At 33.0% G+C, this 18,184-nt stretch overlaps 1 protein-coding gene across 2 annotated transcripts; it reads left to right on the forward strand.

Moving 5' to 3' along the window:
• The first annotated feature begins 13,614 nt into the window (after window positions 1–13,614).
• On the forward strand, window positions 13,615–18,184 carry LOC11433867 (tRNA (cytosine(38)-C(5))-methyltransferase 2). 2 transcript variants are annotated; one of them, XM_003593178.4, is made up of 10 exons: window positions 13,615–13,775; window positions 13,867–13,977; window positions 14,861–14,954; window positions 15,030–15,148; window positions 15,249–15,371; window positions 15,750–16,086; window positions 16,223–16,317; window positions 17,298–17,360; window positions 17,553–17,617; window positions 17,761–18,184. In XM_003593178.4, exons 1-10 carry the CDS (start codon window positions 13,722–13,724, stop codon window positions 17,834–17,836), a joined length of 1,137 nt encoding a protein of 378 aa, XP_003593226.1. In that variant the 5' UTR covers window positions 13,615–13,721; the 3' UTR covers window positions 17,837–18,184. The 2 variants fall into 2 exon arrangements, with proteins under 2 accessions (XP_003593226.1, XP_024631629.1); XM_024775861.2 differs by lacking the exon at window positions 13,615–13,775 and having other exon boundaries at window positions 15,038–15,148.

Below are 18,184 nucleotides of genomic sequence, written 5' to 3' on the forward strand. Positions count from 1 at the left end.
ATGAGTTATGACTTATGACCAGTTGTGACTCACACCAACTTCATCCCAGGTAGCAAATTGTCAGAGTAGGCTAGTCAAAACTCTGACAAAACAGTAGTACTTGAATATCTTTCAATACAAGTTCTCTTTATCCAACAAGGTGTCCAAAATACTAGTACTTATGCACATACAGCTTATGATAGTTTATAAAGAAATCTCAAATCTTAACTACTAGTGTCAATTTTTAAACTTAGTTTTCATTAATTTAATTTTAAATTTAGTTTTCTATTTGAGTATCAACTAATCTTTGATGTTTTTCTAATCATAAATTGTTTAAATAATGGATTAATTTTGTGAAGTTGAAAAATAAACAACACAAATTATAGTTCCATTGGTTGCACAGCTTTTTCGAACTCAAGAATGTGGGTTTAAACATTGTGAGAATTAGAATTTATTGATGAACTCAATGTGATATTGTGATTAAAAAGGGTTTTAGATACTATTGAGCTCGCATTACAGTCAAGTATCAAAAGCATCACTGCAGAAGACCAAAATTGCAAAGTAATTTTTACTAATCAAGACTTTAGCTTCTCAAATACAGTAAATGATAAGCATGTAAGATCTCCTCAAGTAGGGTTGTCTGCCAAATAAGAGTTTTAGCGACTTCATGGGTTTTAAACTCTCACCCATGGATATGTAAACTTCGAGACGTTGACCATTTACCTTGCTAAATCCATTAACTTAAAAAGTTTCTAAAAGGACTACTAGATCTTAGTCTTATTATTAGGCAATTTCTAACACGCACAAGTGACTTATGTGAGGCATCTTGCAAGACTTCTATTAGTTAGTTTAAAAAAAAAATGAAGACCACATGCATGGTTAAGACTTATTTCAGTTATATCCTATGAACTTTTGGTTACACTCAAAAAAATAAATACCTTTTCTTCGTTTTTCATCTTACTTAAAGATCTACATGAATTGAACAGATGGATATAAATGAATTGAGTTAGAGTTGAAGACCTAACCTAGCCTAAAAGACATGAGTTGAGTTCAAGTCCAAGAATTGATTTTAAGTTGAAGTAGTAAATTGAGTTAAACTCATCCGCTGCAAAGTTTAATTTAATTTTATCATGCTACATCAATTTACGAGTTAATGAAAAAAAACACACATACATGAATTGCGTTCAAGTAGGATTCACAAGTGCAAATTTTTTATTTATTTTTAAATAGAAAATTGTTCAAACATATGCAATGATATTAATGCAAGATTATGTGCTTCAATCTTAAAGTTTTCATCAAGTTTGTTTACAATCGATAGATGTTTGTTTTAAAGTTTTCATCAAGTTTGTTTACAATCGATAGATGTTTGTTTATGAGAAAGATAAAAAGGGAAAATAGTGATAAACATATAGAATTTATAAAATGAATGAGTCTAAGGATTGTTTTCGTTATTATGATAAAATATATTAATGAAATTTTAGGTATAACTAAATGCTTTAGGGGTGTAATTAAAATAAATAAAATAATTTTAATTATAAAGTACACATATATTAAGAATAAAGAAATGGATCCTCGTGAGTTTATTTAATTGTGTGAGCTCGTGGCCACCAAAAGAAGAAAAGAAAAAAATAAAGAAGTGGAAAATCTTATATCATCTCAAATTGAGATTTAGGGGGGTGTATTGGATCATGATTCTAAGAGATTTTAAAAGATTTTTTTATCATAAAAAAGTCTTGTGGTATTCAATCAAAACTCTTTCCAATTTAAAAAAAGTCTTGTGTTATTCAATCAAGATTCTTTGTCATTTAAAAAAAGTCTTATGATATTCAATCAAAACTCTTAATCACTTAAAAAAAGTCTAGTGGTATTCAAAATCATTCAAATTTCGAAGGATTGTTTAATAAATCAGATTTTGATGGATTTTGTGGGATTTTCTAATGAAATTTTAGCATGAAAAAGTCTTTCATCAAAATCATTCAAAATTCTTAGGATTATTTTTTTCTTTTAAAATTTTACTATCTCTCCCTCTCTCTCCTCCGTTCTCTCTTACTCTCTCTTTTTCTCTCCTCTCTCTCTCTCCCCTTCCTTCTCTCTCTCTCTAGCTCTCCTGTAAAAAAAACCTCTCTCTCTGTGATTCCTTCACTCTCTCTCTCTAGCTCTCCTGTAAAAAAATAAAATAAAATAAATAAAAGAGTCTTTATTGAGATTTTGTGAAAGAGAGTGTGTTATGATATTTTTTTCAATTATTTCTTAAAATTCATAAAATCTGTTGAAATCTCTTGAAATCCATAAAACCATTTCAAATCCTTTAAAATCCTTAATAGTCTTTTAAAATCATCAAAGTCATCAAAATCTTACAAAGTCTTTTAAAATCCTCAAGACTTTTTTAAACAAAAATTGTCCTTTAAAATCCTAATCTAATAAATGTTGAGACCAAAATCCTTTATTTGATGTTTTAAAGATCACAAACATTCTATGGTTTTTAACTTGTTATCTACTAATATGTTTTGTGAGAAATGTTTCATGAAGAATGTTCTTGTTAAAGAGAAGAACATTCTAAGCTTATAAATAATCTCATCAAAGCAAAAGAGCAAAAAGACACACATATACTTTCTGCTACATCATTGAAAGGAAGAATACAATATTCCCTTTGTCTCACCAAAAGAGGATAAAAAGCTTTTGCAACAAAAGGAATATTCAAAGGCTCACGTGAGTCTTAGAAGAAAGAAGAAAAAATCTAAACTTACACATGAAGAACGTTCTCAAGAATGGTCTGGTAAAGGTACAACAAGATAAGGATGTCATCCTAATGCCACCATATCACAGCTGGCCTACAGTCACGCGTATATACTCTTTCCCAAACAGCTGGAACTCAAAGAATGTCTGAAGAACATTCTGCAACTCACAAAGGTTTCCTTTTTGTGTATCCTTGCGCGCCAAGCTACAAAAACACAAGCACATGGGCTGTTTTTGGAAAGGACAACACAGCTGTATTTTTCTGTCAAGCTTCAAAGACAAAGGCCTCTATAAATACAAGCACATAGCAAGGCAAATTCTTAAGAGCTTACAAACAAGATTATCATACTCTCTCAAAGCAAAATCAAATCTCTCTCACGTGAATATCAATCAGAATATTCACAAGCTCTTCAACTCAAACAAACAAACTTCTACTCTTGCACTAGATTTGGATCATAATCTTTTAAGTTTGTTTTATCATAATCTCAAACAAGTGTTGAGAAAATAGGATCCACAACATAAACTCTCTTACAAACACAAAGTGTATTTAGATCTCAAGTCTATTGGGCTTAATAGTTTGAGATAGAACTTTTCTTGTGTGATCAAGAATCGTAGAAGCCTGCTGAGGTTGATAATACAGAGTGTAACGGACTGATCTGGTGTGATCAACATATTATAGTGCTATTCAGAAGTTTCTGATGGATACTATAGTGGATAATCTCACACGTAGTGTGGGGACTGGACGTAGCCGGTTAGGCGAACCAGGATAAATTCTCTTGTGTTCTCTCTTCTCTCATCTCTTAATTTCTGGCCGTCACATATAACCTATAACTAACTTTATTAATTATCCAGAGTGCTCTGGTCCATAAACTAAAACTAAATAATTAACCTACTACTTAATAATTATCCAGAACTTTCTGGTCCTATTTATTTTATTCTTAATATCTCCAGAGTTCTCTGGTCCTTTATCGCTTTATTTATTTCAGTTATATATATCCAGAGTTTTCTGGTCCTTTACTGCTTTATTTATTTCAGTATTTTATTCCAGAATTTTCTGGTCCTTTTATTTACTTTATTATCCAGAGTTCTCTGGTCCTAATATTACAATATTTTATTATTACTCACGTAACACTAACCAAGAATTTTTTCGTGAGCTTATATACTTATTTAAGTTTCAGGAATAAATTTAAAAAAAAAAAAAGGGTCACAATTCAAACCCCCCTTTCTTGTGACGTTTATTGCTACTTCAATTGGTATCAGAGCCCGGCTCTAAAAGAAAACACTTAACACGTGTTAGAGAAAAAGATTCAGAAAGAAGCAATGTCAAAAGAAAAATACATACCAGAAGGTCTCTCATGTTCAAGACCACCATATTTTAATGGAAAAAACTATTACTACTGGAAAGGAAAAATGGAACTGTTCCTAAGATCCCAAGATGTGGATATGTGGAAAATAATAACAGATGGGAATCATGTACCAATGACAACTGATGATATTACTAAAACAAAAGTAATTACACCAGAAGCATCATGGACAAAAGAAGATAAAGAAAAAATACTTTTAAATTCTAAAGCTCGACTCTTTCTATCATGTGCACTAAGCATGGAAGAAAGTGAAAGAGTTGATGAATGTGATACTGCAAAAAAGGTGTGGGATACTCTCAAAGTCCATCATGAAGGAACAAGCCATGTTAAAGAAACAAGAATTGACATTGGTGTGAGAAAGTTTGAAATCTTTGAAATGATTGAAGATGAAAACATTGATGAAATGTACTCTAGATTCACATCTATAGTAAATGAACTAAGATCACTTGGAAAAACTTATTCTACCCACGACAGAATAAGAAAAATACTAAGATGTCTTCCAACTCAATGGAGACCCATGGTTACGGCAATCACTCAAGCTAAAGACCTAAACACTTTAGCTCTTGAAGATCTCATTGGATCGCTAAAAGCTCATGAGACATTACTTCAAGAAGATAAACCAATAAGAAAAGGTAAAATGATTGCTCTCAAAGCCTCTCAAAACGACCAAGAAGTTTCACCCACACAAAATGAAGAAATTAAAGAAACCGAGGAAGAAGAAATCATTCAAGGAGAAGCAGAAGATGAACTAGCACTCATCACAAAGAAAATTCAAAGAATGATTAGAAGAAGAGATCAAATAAAAAGATACTTTCCAAACAGAAAAGAAAATCCTAAAGGAGATATAGACAAAAGTCAAGTAATCTGCTATGGATGCAACAAACAAGGCCATTACAAAAATGAATGCCCATTAAACAAAAAGAGTCAAAGGAAATCACCATACTCAAAATCCGTGTTTACATGGGATGATCTTGAAGAACCAAAAGAAGAAGATGATGAAGCAAACATCTGTCTAATGGCAAACTCAGATAACGATGAGGTATTTCTCTTTGATGAACCTCTTTTAGACTTTCCTATAGATAACGAAGAACAAATTATTATTAACAAATCTCGTATAAATAAAGATCTAGAAAGTACAATTGATAGTCTATTATTCGACTCAAATTTCTTAACAAACAAATGTCATTCTCTACAAAAAGAAATGTGTGAGATGAAAAAGGAAAAAGAAAAACTTCAAACCTTGAACGATGATCAAAAGAAAATCATTCAAAGTTTGCAAGACTCATATTTTAAAGCAACCGAAAAGATAAAAAATCTAAGTAATAACAAATTTCCAGAAACTTCTAGAGTTACTGAAAATAATTTGCTAAAAATTGAAGTTAAAGAACTTAGAAACGACCTTACTCATTTTATAAAATCAACTGAAACATTTCAAAATATTATGGGTTCTCAAGTAGGAATATTTGATAAAGCTGGTTTAGGTTTTGATGTTTCTAAAAATAAAAAAATGTATGAAAACTTCTTTATACCTGAAAAAGAAAAAATGAAATGTTCTTTCTGTAACAAGAATGGACACCTTGAAAGAAGTTGTTTCTATAAGATAAGAGAAACACAACATTCTCATCAAATGAACCCAGAACATTCTCAAGAACGATCTATCAAACTAAAAAGAAAAGAATGTTTATATTGCAAAAGAATGGGTCACTTAGAAATAAATTGTTTTTTCAAGATTAAAAATCTTGAGCTTAAGAAAACTAACCACAAAGGACCCACGACATCATGGGTACCTAAGGAACAACTAACTCAAAATGCAGGAATCTTCTCAAGATGCAAAGAAAAAGCCATGGTACTTGGACAGTGGTTGTTCAAGGCACATGACAGGGGATAAACAATGTTTCATCTCCTTCGAAAAGAAAGAAGGAGGACTGGTGACCTTTGGAAATAATGATAAAGGTCAAATCAAAGGTAAAGGTATTATTGGTAAGAAAAATACTGCTAAAATCGAAAATGTTCAATATGTTGAAGGTTTAAAACACAATCTGCTAAGCATAAGTCAATTATGTGATAGTGGTTTTGAAGTCAATTTTAAACCTAACATATGTGAAGTAAAACAAACATCCTCGGGAAAAATTTTCTTTACTGGTTCTAGAATAAAAAACTTATATGTTTTATACCTAGATGATCTTCCAGCTGAATCATGTTTTATGGGTTTTGAAAAAGACAAATGGATTTGGCACAAAAGAGCTGGACATGTAAGTATGAAAACTATTTCAAAAATTTCCCAACTTGATCTAGTTAGAGGGCTTCCAAAAATAAGTTATGAAAAAGATAAAATCTGTGAAGCATGCACAAGAGGAAAACAAGTCAAAAGTAGTTTTAAACCTATAAATGATATCTCTACTCAAAGACCTCTCGAACTTCTTCACATAGATTTATTTGGCCCTGTGAGAACAGCAAGCTTAAGTGGAAAACAATATGGATTTGTTATTGTTGATGATTTTTCCAGATATACATGGGTGTTATTTTTAAAACATAAAGATGAAGCTTTTGAAGCATTTAAAACCTTTTGCATATTAGTTCAAAATGAAAAAGAATCAAAAATCATTGCTGTAAAAAGTGATCATGGAGGAGAATTTGAAAATACTTTCTTTAAAAACTTCTTCGATGAAAAAGGAATAACCCACAATTTTTCATGCGCAAGAACCCCTCAACAAAACGGAGTCGTTGAGAGAAAAAATAGAACACTACAAGAAATGGCAAGAACAATGATAAGTGAATCAAATATAGAAAAATACTTTTGGGCTGAAGCCATAAATACCTCTTGCTATATTATAAATCGTGTCTCTATTAGAAAAATTTTAAACAAAACCCCATATGAACTCTGGAAAAATAAAAAACCAAACATCTCTTATTTTCACATTTTTGGTTGTTATTGTTATATTTTAAATGATAAAGAAAACCTAGGAAAGTTCGATTCAAAATCAGATAAAGGAATATTTCTAGGATATGCAACAAATTCCCGAGGATACAGAATCTTTAACCTAAAAAATCAAACTATGGAAATTAGTATGCATGTTGTCTTTGATGAATTCGATGATTTAATAACTAACAAAGAAGATGAAGAAGAAACTCCTCAAAAAGAAATTGAAGATGATCAAGAACATTCTCCACAACCACTTCCAAAAAGTTGGAAGACCATAGGTGATCATCCTCCTGAACAAATTATTGGAGATACATCTGATGGAATAAGAACAAGACGATCCTTCATGAACAATATGGCAATGATATCACATATTGAACCAAAAAATATAAAAGAAGCAATATGTGAAGAATCATGGATAAATGCCATGAAAGAAGAACTTTCTCAATTCGAAAAAAATGAGGTATGGACTCTTGTTTCCAAACCTAAAGATCAAGCTGTAATTGGAACAAGATGGGTCTTCAGAAACAAATTAGATGAAGAAGGAAAAGTCATCAGAAATAAAGCCAGACTTGTTGCACAAGGATATAATCAACAGGAAGGTATAGACTATGATGAAACATTTGCTCCAGTTGCAAGGTTAGAAGCAATTCGTATTCTTCTTGCATATGCATCTCATAAAAATATTAAACTTTTTCAAATGGATGTTAAAAGCGCCTTTCTAAATGGATTTTTGAATGAAGAGGTTTATGTACACCAACCTCCCGGTTTTGAAAACACAAATAAACCTCATCATGTTTTTAAACTAACAAAAGCACTATATGGCCTAAAGCAAGCTCCTCGAGCTTGGTATGAAAGGTTAAGTACATTTTTAATCAAAAATAATTTTTCTAGAGGAAAAATTGATACCACTCTTTTTAGAAAAGACAATAAAACAAATTTTCTAATCGTTCAAATATATGTTGACGACATTATATTTGGGTCAACCGATGAAAAAATGTGTGAAGAATTTTCCGGTCTCATGCAAAGTGAATTTGAAATGAGTATGATGGGAGAATTAAGATTTTTTCTTGGTTTACAAATTAAACAAGAATCAAATGGAATATTTATTTGTCAAGAAAAATATATTAAAGATCTTCTCAAAAAATATAAAATGAATGAAGCTAAAATAATGGTAACTCCCATGCATCCATCTTCAAGTTTAGACAAAGATGAAAATGGAAAAACTATTTCTGAAAAAGAATACAGAGGCATGATTGGGTCTCTGTTATACTTAACTGCAAGTAGACCAGATATTGTCTTTGCAGTTGGATTATGTGCACGTTTTCAAACATCTCCTAGAGAATCTCATTTAACTGCTGTAAAAAGAATTTTTAGATATCTAGTTGGTACTACTGATCTTGGCCTTTGGTATAGAAAAGGTTCTTGTTTTGACTTGATAGCTTATTGCGATGCTGACTATGCCGGGGATAAAATCGAAAGAAAAAGTACAAGTGGTACATGTCAGTTTCTCGGAAAAGCACTTATCAGTTGGTCATGTAGAAAACAAAACACAATCGCTCTATCAACCACTGAAGCAGAATACGTGTCAGCAGCAAACTGTTGCTCTCAGGTATTATGGATAAGAAATCAACTCGAAGATTTCTCAATAAGGTACACAAATATTCCAGTATTTTGTGATAATACAAGTGCTATAAATTTATCAAAAAATCCCATTCAACATTCAAGATCAAAGCATATTGAAATAAAACATCATTTTATTAGAGATTATGTAAATAAAAAGGAAATTGAATTAATCTTTGTTGACACTGAAAATCAATTAGCAGACATATTCACAAAATCTCTAGTAGAGGATAGATTTAATTTTATTAAAGAAAAATTAAATATCATTCAAAATCCTCATAAAAATTAAAAAGAACACTCTAAGAACATTCTTGTGTCTATGTGTGTACTTGGGGCCTACGCTAAAAAAATATTTAGAATTCCTCTTTAGGCAAACTAATTAAGTTATGACTAATTACTTTTTCTCTTCCCAACACTAACTTGATGCTAATCACATCATTAAGCTGGCCCACCTATCTCTCTCTTGCCCCTAAAACCACTTTCAATCAAATCATTTTCCTTCTTCCCTCTCCTTTCTCCAAAACCGGTTCCTTCTCTCATTCTCTTCAAAAACACCATTGAAACATCACCTCTTCATCTTCTCTATAAAACCCTCTCTCCCTTTCAAGAAAAATCATACCTTTCACTCTTACAACAATGGCTAGAACAAAAGGAAACCATGCAAACTTCAGAACACCCTCACCCTCACCATCTCCACCGCGCTCTCCTTCACCACCATCACCACCATCTTCTCCGACAAATCATCCACCCATCTCACCAGAATCCTCAGAACAAACTCCACCTCAAACTATTACTCACACTTCACCTCTAAACAAACCAAAAATTCAAAACCCCAAAACCATTGAAGAACCTTCTTCCAAAACTTCTCCAACAAAACTCTCTCTTCCAGAAAAAGTTGATCCTTTAAACTTCATTCTACCACCATTATTTCAAGCTACGGCCCCCAACTTGAATCAAACTCCTCCTCACCTGAAGACTAAGAAGGCAAACTCAGCACCATCACTGCGAAGAAGATCTTCTAGACTCTTATCAGCCAGAGGAACCAAGAAAACGGGGGAAATAGACAACACTATCCATGAGATAAGTGACTCAGATGGAGAAAATGCTTATTCTTCTCATCAACCAAACCCTAACTCTTCTCTTCAGAAAACCGCTCCTCTCCCTGAAAATCCGGAAACAACTAATCAACCTACAAATAGGGAAAACAAATCGCTACAAAATCAGGATGATTTTGTAGAAGTTGAACCAATCGCTGCCTCTGATAAACTCCCTTCTCAAATCGAAACTCCAAAAGAAATCCCAAAATCTCCTTCGAAACAAGAAGAAAAAGAAGAAGTTCCAGCTGCTCAAGAACGTTCTCTGGGAAGCTCTCGTACAAGGAACAAAGGAAAGAGGAAGTTAACTGTAGACTCAGAACCTTCTCCAATCAAACAGTCAGTCTCAAAAAGGGGTAAAACTCATAATCTATCTGTGTCTAGGTCTAAGTTTATTCCTCTCATTGATCCTGATTTAACCAAAAATTTCTTTGACAAATGGTCCTCTAGACCCGTTGGGGTAGGTCGTTACTTTGATTTTCAAAAATTAGAAGATGCAGAAATCTTTGTTAGACAATACCCTGATGCTCTAGGCTGGGTTCCTTTTCTTCAAATTAGGGAAAAATATTATCCAGAAGCTGTTCAAGCTTTCTATTGTATGGCTGAATGTTATCCAGAGAAAAATGTGATCATTTCTCACATTAAGGGAGTCAAAGTAGAAATCAGCTTAGAAACAATTTCAAAATTGTTAAACATTCCTCTAGGGGGTCCAGCTGTGTTTGGTGATGATTGGTATGATATACTCCATCTAGATCGCAATGCTGTTTTTGACACCATTTATAAACCAAATGCAACTGATTTATCTTGTTCAAATTTGTTGCACATTCCCCAAATTCTTGCAAATATGTGTCACAACAGTTTCCTTCCTAAAAGTGGCACTTTTAATCATATCTCACACAATGATATTCTGTTGATCTATCACATGTTCACTGGAAAACAAATTAATCTCCCTTTCATCATTCTCAAAAATATGATGATGGCTGTTAACTCCACAATCAAAACAGGCACTGTTCCATATGGAATGGCCCTCTCCAAAATCTTTAGGTTACTTGAAATCCCTCTGCATGATGAGATATCTAGCTTTAAAATCTCAACCTTTGGACCCAAAAATGTCCACCAAATGAAAACAAAACCTGACTCTTTCATTACCCCTGTTATTGATCAGTCTCAATCTCATGGTCTCAAAAGAAAAAGTCCTATCTCCATAGAACATCTTCTGAATTGTCTCCAAAATGAAACTACTACTCATAGAGAATGTTCTCCTGTTTCACAAGAACATGCTAAGTTGTTAGACAACTTTGCCAAAAATCCCATTCTTCCAAAATTTCAAAACATGAATGAAATGAAAAGTTTTTTTGAAGAAGCTGCTCCAGCAAACAAACTTTCTGTTGCTGCTCCTATCTTTGTCTCTCCACCAAGACAAAATTATTCAGCTCTCTTTCGTTCAGAATCAATTGATAAATTTTTTGCGGATCCACCTTTCTATGATTCATCTGTTCCTTTGCAATCTGCATCTCCTTCTTTTAATGTCTTGACAGGAGCCTCTCTTCCTCCTTCAATGAATGAGCACCCTCCTAAGAGGTCAAAAACTGAGAAAAACATTAGAAGGATTAGGAAAGATATTCTTAAAATGTTTGAATCTCTGCATGGTATTATGAATCATATTGTGTATGATTCCATGGAAAGGACATTGCTTAGGCAGTGGTATACAAGCCTTGCTGCAAAATGGGGTGTTGATGCGCCAATGGCAAATCCATTTCCTCCACCTCCTGCTATCCCTATGCCTGTTCCTTCAGCATCATCCTCATCAGATGCGTCTTCTCCATCATCTTGATTTTCTGATGCATTCCCTCCTTTTTTATGTGACAAAGGGGGAGAAATATAATAGAAGTACTTTTGTTATGAACTTATATATTTTGTCTTTATGCTATTTTGCTATCTTATGTTACTTTGATATTTGAATCATATATGAACTTGAAAAATGTATCATGATCTCTATAAATGAATGAAATTATATTCTGGTTCATTATTGCATATATTCTCAAATTAAAAAGATCTTGGATGCTAAAATTGAGGGGGAGTTATTGATAAAATTATTTCACAATATTATCAAAATCTCAATTTCTAATATCAAAATTAAAAACAAATTATAAATGTTTGTCATCATCAAAAAGGGGGAGATTGTTGAGACCAAAATCCTTTATTTGATGTTTTAAAGATCACAAACATTCTATGGTTTTTAACTTGTTATCTACTAATATGTTTTGTGAGAAATGTTTCATGAAGAATGTTCTTGTTAAAGAGAAGAACATTCTAAGCTTATAAATAATCTCATCAAAGCAAAAGAGCAAAAAGACACACATATACTTTCTGCTACATCATTGAAAGGAAGAATACAATATTCCCTTTGTCTCACCAAAAGAGGATAAAAAGCTTCTGCAACAAAAGGAATATTCAAAGGCTCACGTGAGTCTTAGAAGAAAGAAGAAAAAATCTAAACTTACACATGAAGAACGTTCTCAAGAATGGTCTGGTAAAGGTACAACAAGATAAGGATGTCATCCTAATGCCACCATATCACAGCTGGCCTACAGTCACGCGTATATACTCTTTCCCAAACAGCTGGAACTCAAAGAATGTCTGAAGAACATTCTGCAACTCACAAAGGTTTCCTTTTTGTGTATCCTTGCGCGCCAAGCTACAAAAACACAAGCACATGGGCTGTTTTTGGAAAGGACAACACAGCTGTATTTTTCTGTCAAGCTTCAAAGACAAAGGCCTCTATAAATACAAGCACATAGCAAGGCAAATTCTTAAGAGCTTACAAACAAGATTATCATACTCTCTCAAAGCAAAATCAAATCTCTCTCACGTGAATATCAATCAGAATATTCACAAGCTCTTCAACTCAAACAAACAAACTTCTACTCTTGCACTAGATTTGGATCATAATCTTTTAAGTTTGTTTTATCATAATCTCAAACAAGTGTTGAGAAAATAGGATCCACAACATAAACTCTCTTACAAACACAAAGTGTATTTAGATCTCAAGTCTATTGGGCTTAATAGTTTGAGATAGAACTTTTCTTGTGTGATCAAGAATCGTAGAAGCCTGCTGAGGTTGATAATACAGAGTGTAACGGACTGATCTGGTGTGATCAACATATTATAGTGCTATTCAGAAGTTTCTGATAGCAGGATACTATAGTGGATAATCTCACACGTAGTGTGGGGACTGGACGTAGCCGGTTAGGCGAACCAGGATAAATTCTCTTGTGTTCTCTCTTCTCTCATCTCTTAATTTCTGGCCGTCACATATAACCTATAACTAACTTTATTAATTATCCAGAGTGCTCTGGTCCATAAACTAAAACTAAATAATTAACCTACTACTTAATAATTATCCAGAACTTTCTGGTCCTATTTATTTTATTCTTAATATCTCCAGAGTTCTCTGGTCCTTTATCGCTTTATTTATTTCAGTTATATATATCCAGAGTTTTCTGGTCCTTTACTGCTTTATTTATTTCAGTACTATATCCAGAGTTTTCTGGTCCTTTACTGCTTTATTTATTTCAGTATTTTATTCCAGAATTTTCTGGTCCTTTTATTTACTTTATTATCCAGAGTTCTCTGATCCTAATATTACAATATTTTATTATTACTCACGTAACACTAACCAAGAATTTTTTCTTGAGCTTATATACTTATTTAAGTTTCAGGAATAAATTTAAAAAAAAAAAAAGGGTCACAATTCAAACCCCCCTTTCTTACGATACTATGTAACAACTTAAGTGACGAACATCAAACCGTCCAATTTTATCAAATCAACGATAGTAGTATAAGAGTTGTAAAACGCACCAATTTTTCATATTACTTACGAATTCTTAGTAAAAAAAAAAAAAAATATTTACGAATTTTAAAATTGGTTCTTTTGTGAACAACTAAAACTAAAATTGCTGCTACTGCTACTAGGAACACAACCCTAGTGGGTTCTGTCTGAAAATGGTGAAAGAGATGCAGAGAGTTCTCGAGTTCTACAGTGGAATCGGCGGCATGGTATTATTAATTATTCATCTTATCATTTCAATTTCTAAATTCAATAATTGATAATATTTGTGTTTTTATTTTTATTTTTATGATGATTCAGAGATACTCTTTGATGAAAGCACAAGTAAACGCGGAAGTAATTGAAGCATTTGAAATTAATAACATTGCTAATGATGTTTATCAACACAACTTTTCTCATCGTCCTTACCAGGTTTTTGCATGCTTATAACCACTTATCAATAATCTATAAGCTATCCTGCAGAACATATGAAAATAAGCTTATGAACATGTCATAAGCTGTTTTCATAAGTTCTCCCAAACAATATCACAAGTGCTTATGCCACTGCTTTCTGCTCAATTAAATGCACAATTTGTAGTTCCTTTTTTATTTTGTATGCGTTGATTGATTCATTCATTCTATGGAACTTTGAATCCCCTTTAACTTTTAAGCTATTTTGGATGTTTATTTCTAGCTTTCTACATGTTCCAAAAATATGGATTTTATCATGTTTTACTCTTAGGCTTTGTTTGGGAGTTTTAGAGAATATGATAGATAAATTAACGCTTAGGATTAATATATATTTAATTTCACCAATACTATAACAACATAGATTGAATTTAAGGAATTCATATAAACCCTCTTTTAAACTACATTAATTTTGAACAACTTTGAGCATGTTTGTTGTAAATTCTGTGGTTTCAAATGGGGTTTCATTTTAAAAGTAACATTTTTATCACTATTTTGTCATAATATTTATCTTGGTGTACAGAATTGGCATCATTAATCCTGAAAGGTTACAGTAATGTAAACCTTAATTGGCCGAGTCTAAGCAAATGTTTATTTTCTTTTATATTACGTTATATTTCCCATTGCATTAGTTAGTAGTGAATTAAAGAGGAATTTTATTTTCAGCCAGGAAGCATCACATCCTGCCCATTTTTCCTTTAACAATATTTAGCCACAATTATCAACCCTACATATATTGTCAGCCAGGAATTTTATGTCAGATTACATGTCATAAACTACGTCAATTCTATTTCTTGGAAATGTTTGATCTACCTGATTTGGATATTTTTTTTTTTGGCTGACTTAGGGAAATATTCAATGTTTAACTGCTACTGATCTAGACAAATATGGTGCCGATGCATGGCTCCTTTCCCCTCCCTGCCAACCTTACACGCGACAAGGTGAATTTTCTTCTTCTATTATAACTGATTTATTTCATTCTGTAAGAAAAATGTTGCTCAATAATTTTGTGTTAGGTCTTCAGAAGGACACTGGTGATGCACGGGCATTTTCTTTTCTTCAGATTCTTGAGCTCATCCCATTCTTATTGCAGCCTCCAAGTATGTTATTTGTGGAAAATGTTGTCGGATTTGAGGTTTGTCTTCTTCAATTCAACATGTTAACTAAGACTCTAAATAAGTTTCATTAATGGTTTCTTCCATTCATTAATTCTTTTTTGTCCGTTCTGGCTACAGACATCTGATACACATGCAAAACTGATTGAAATCCTGGAAAAAACAAATTTTATCACACAGGAGTTCATTCTGAGCCCTTTACAGTTTGGAATCCCATATTCTAGGCCTCGTTATTTTTGTCTGGTGAGTATTCTTTAGCCTTAGAATGTTATTTTACTCGGAAGTGTAAACTAGTTCTTCAAAAGACTTGGGATATAGTTTATAACATGAAAGAATCAGTTGGTGTCAGGCAATATGCTTTGGGACATGTTCATATAGTTGTAATCCTGTTTTTTTTTTTTGCTGCTGGGTCTTTAATTGCTCTTTAGTCTCGTGAGAAAAGTTATTGTTAGTAACTTGATTTGCAAGTTGTGTTAATAAAGGCTTATTTTACATTTTACTGATAGTGAGGGCAAAATCAGATTTAGTTATTCTAATATCTTTACCTAGGATTCTTTCTAGTTGAATCTGTAAACCTTTTGGCTTAGTTTGTGATATTGACCTGAACATGTTTGTTTTCAGGCTAAGAGGAAACCGTCATCTTTTCTAAATGGTTGTTTGAACCGTCAGCTAATTCAATCTCCAAGACCATTATTTGAGCATTTTAATACAGCTCCAAAGGAAGATGATTTATCACTAGAGGACAGTCAAAATTTGTTGCAGTCATGTCAACCTATTGAGAAATTTCTCGTATTGAAGAATCCTAACAGCGATACAAATGTTGAATCTGCGGCTTCAACGACCAGTCTGTCTAATGACACTTCTAGAACTTCAGGGACAGATAATGATCATGAATATGACACTTTAGACAAGTATTATGTTCACCCAAGCCTGTTAGAAAGGTGGGGGAGTGCTATGGGTATCCTTTCCCCATTAATTGGTTTTGAGCATATTTAAATCATTATGCTATAACTTACAATCCTATTTTTTCCCAAGAACAAAATAATGCTTCAATAATATTCTCTCTTGAATCCTGTTTCCTTAAACGAGCTTAGATGTTGTCTATCCTGATTCAAAGCGCTGCTGCTGTTTCACGAAAAGTTATTACAGATATGTGAAGGGAACTGGCTCCCTTTTGGCTACTGTTCAGGTTAGGAATTCTTAATAGAAGCCTTTCTTGACCATATGGTTTGATGTATTCACATATGACATATTACTCGCATGCTATTCTGTACATAATAATCCTTGACATCTTATGCTTGGTAGCTTTTCACAGTTGTGACTTTGAAAGGATAAATGACTACCTGTTTGAGTGTTAAAAGTTTCTTTATATTTAAAATATGCAGTTTTCAATATCAATTCAGATATAATGCTATTATTTAAAGGGTTAAATATGTTTTTGGTCCCTACATTTTACGCGATTTTGAGAATAGTCCCTACATTTCAATAAATGTTTTTAAAATCCCTACATTTTTCTTTCGTTGGTGCAATTGGTCCCTGCCTTCAGTGTCATATTGATGAAACACAAGCCATCATAACAAGTTCAAACCCACCCCACCAAATCTCCACCACAACACCTTCCACACCCGCAACAGCAAACACTTTCAACGATAACATCATCGCTTTCGGCCTCCAAATCTTTCCATCTAAACCAACATATTTCACTGGAAATGTCACGAACACCGGCGATCCGCATCTACGACGTTGCGGAGAAAGACCGTGGTGAAGTTCCCCGCCGTTTTCCGGCGAGATTGAACCACCAACATTGACATCACGTTAGAAATTTGACAACAGGGACTATTTACGCTAACGGAGGAAAAATGTAGGGATTTTAAAAACATTTATTGAAATGTAGGGACTATTCTCAAAATCGCGTAAAATGTAGGGACCAAAAACATATTTAACCCTTATTTAAACCACCATGTAGCTTCATTTTTTTTTTTTGGGGGGTGGGGGAGTGGGTGGGTTCTGTTTGGAAAGAAAGTTCCAATTCCAATAAAAGCTTAACAACTATTCATAGCTTTTTAAAATAAATTTTAAATAAATTGTTTCGTAGCGATTCTTATAATTTTGGAAGTATGGAACTTGTTCATTCTTTGCTATCCTCAATGACTCAATCTGAATCTGCAGCCAGTGAAGAGGGACAAAACATCACTCAAGGAGCAGTGTCTTAGATACTTTACACCGAGAGAGGTGAGTGGATTTTCTTCATTCTCAGGGATATCATGCATTCTTGCATGTCTGTGTCTAATATTGTGTTTAAATCCTTTCACATGAATGCATGTGTCAATATAATATTTTTTTTGAACAAGTGTGTCAATATAATATTGTTTTGATTTCAAGCTCTATTACTAATTTAAAAGGTATTTGTCATCCTGTAACTAGGTTGCAAACCTACATTCTTTTCCTGAAGATTTCGAGTTTCCAGAACACATTAGTCTCAAACAACGGTATGGCATTTTACTGGCTTAAACAATACTTATGCATTCTCTGCTTTTCATGATTAGTTAGTCAGTCTGCTGACTGCTGAGTTATGTTGGCATTTGTACATTTATTTTGCTTATTGTTATTAAGAGTCTTCGTTCTTATACAGGTATGCATTGCTAGGAAACAGTTTAAGCATAGCTGTTGTTGCTTCCTTACTTCAGTATCTTTTCACCGAAGCTTAGTGATTTTTCAATCGCAATATTTACTCAACAGAAGCAGAAAGTTTCTACCCGTGCGTATCATGCAACGATAGTGAGATCATGTAACACTGTGCCCGTAAGTTGTTATTTCAAACATGGCAGTCAAACCCTTGCACGAGTTTGAATGTTTTCACTGCAAAATTTTGTAACCATTCTTTTTCAAATTGATTAATAGGCGAGTGCATGAAAAATGTAATTTAAAGTTTGTAACAGGTGAGTGTGAGAAAAATGTAATTTGAAGTTTGATGTATTGATGAGTACACTAGCATTCTGATAATTTATAATGCACAATTGAAGGTAAAAGAAAAGTGATTTACTTTTTAGAACTAA

Source organism: Medicago truncatula, chromosome 2 (assembly GCF_003473485.1).
Source record: "Medicago truncatula cultivar Jemalong A17 chromosome 2, MtrunA17r5.0-ANR, whole genome shotgun sequence".
Taxonomy (NCBI): Eukaryota; Viridiplantae; Streptophyta; class Magnoliopsida; order Fabales; family Fabaceae; genus Medicago; species Medicago truncatula.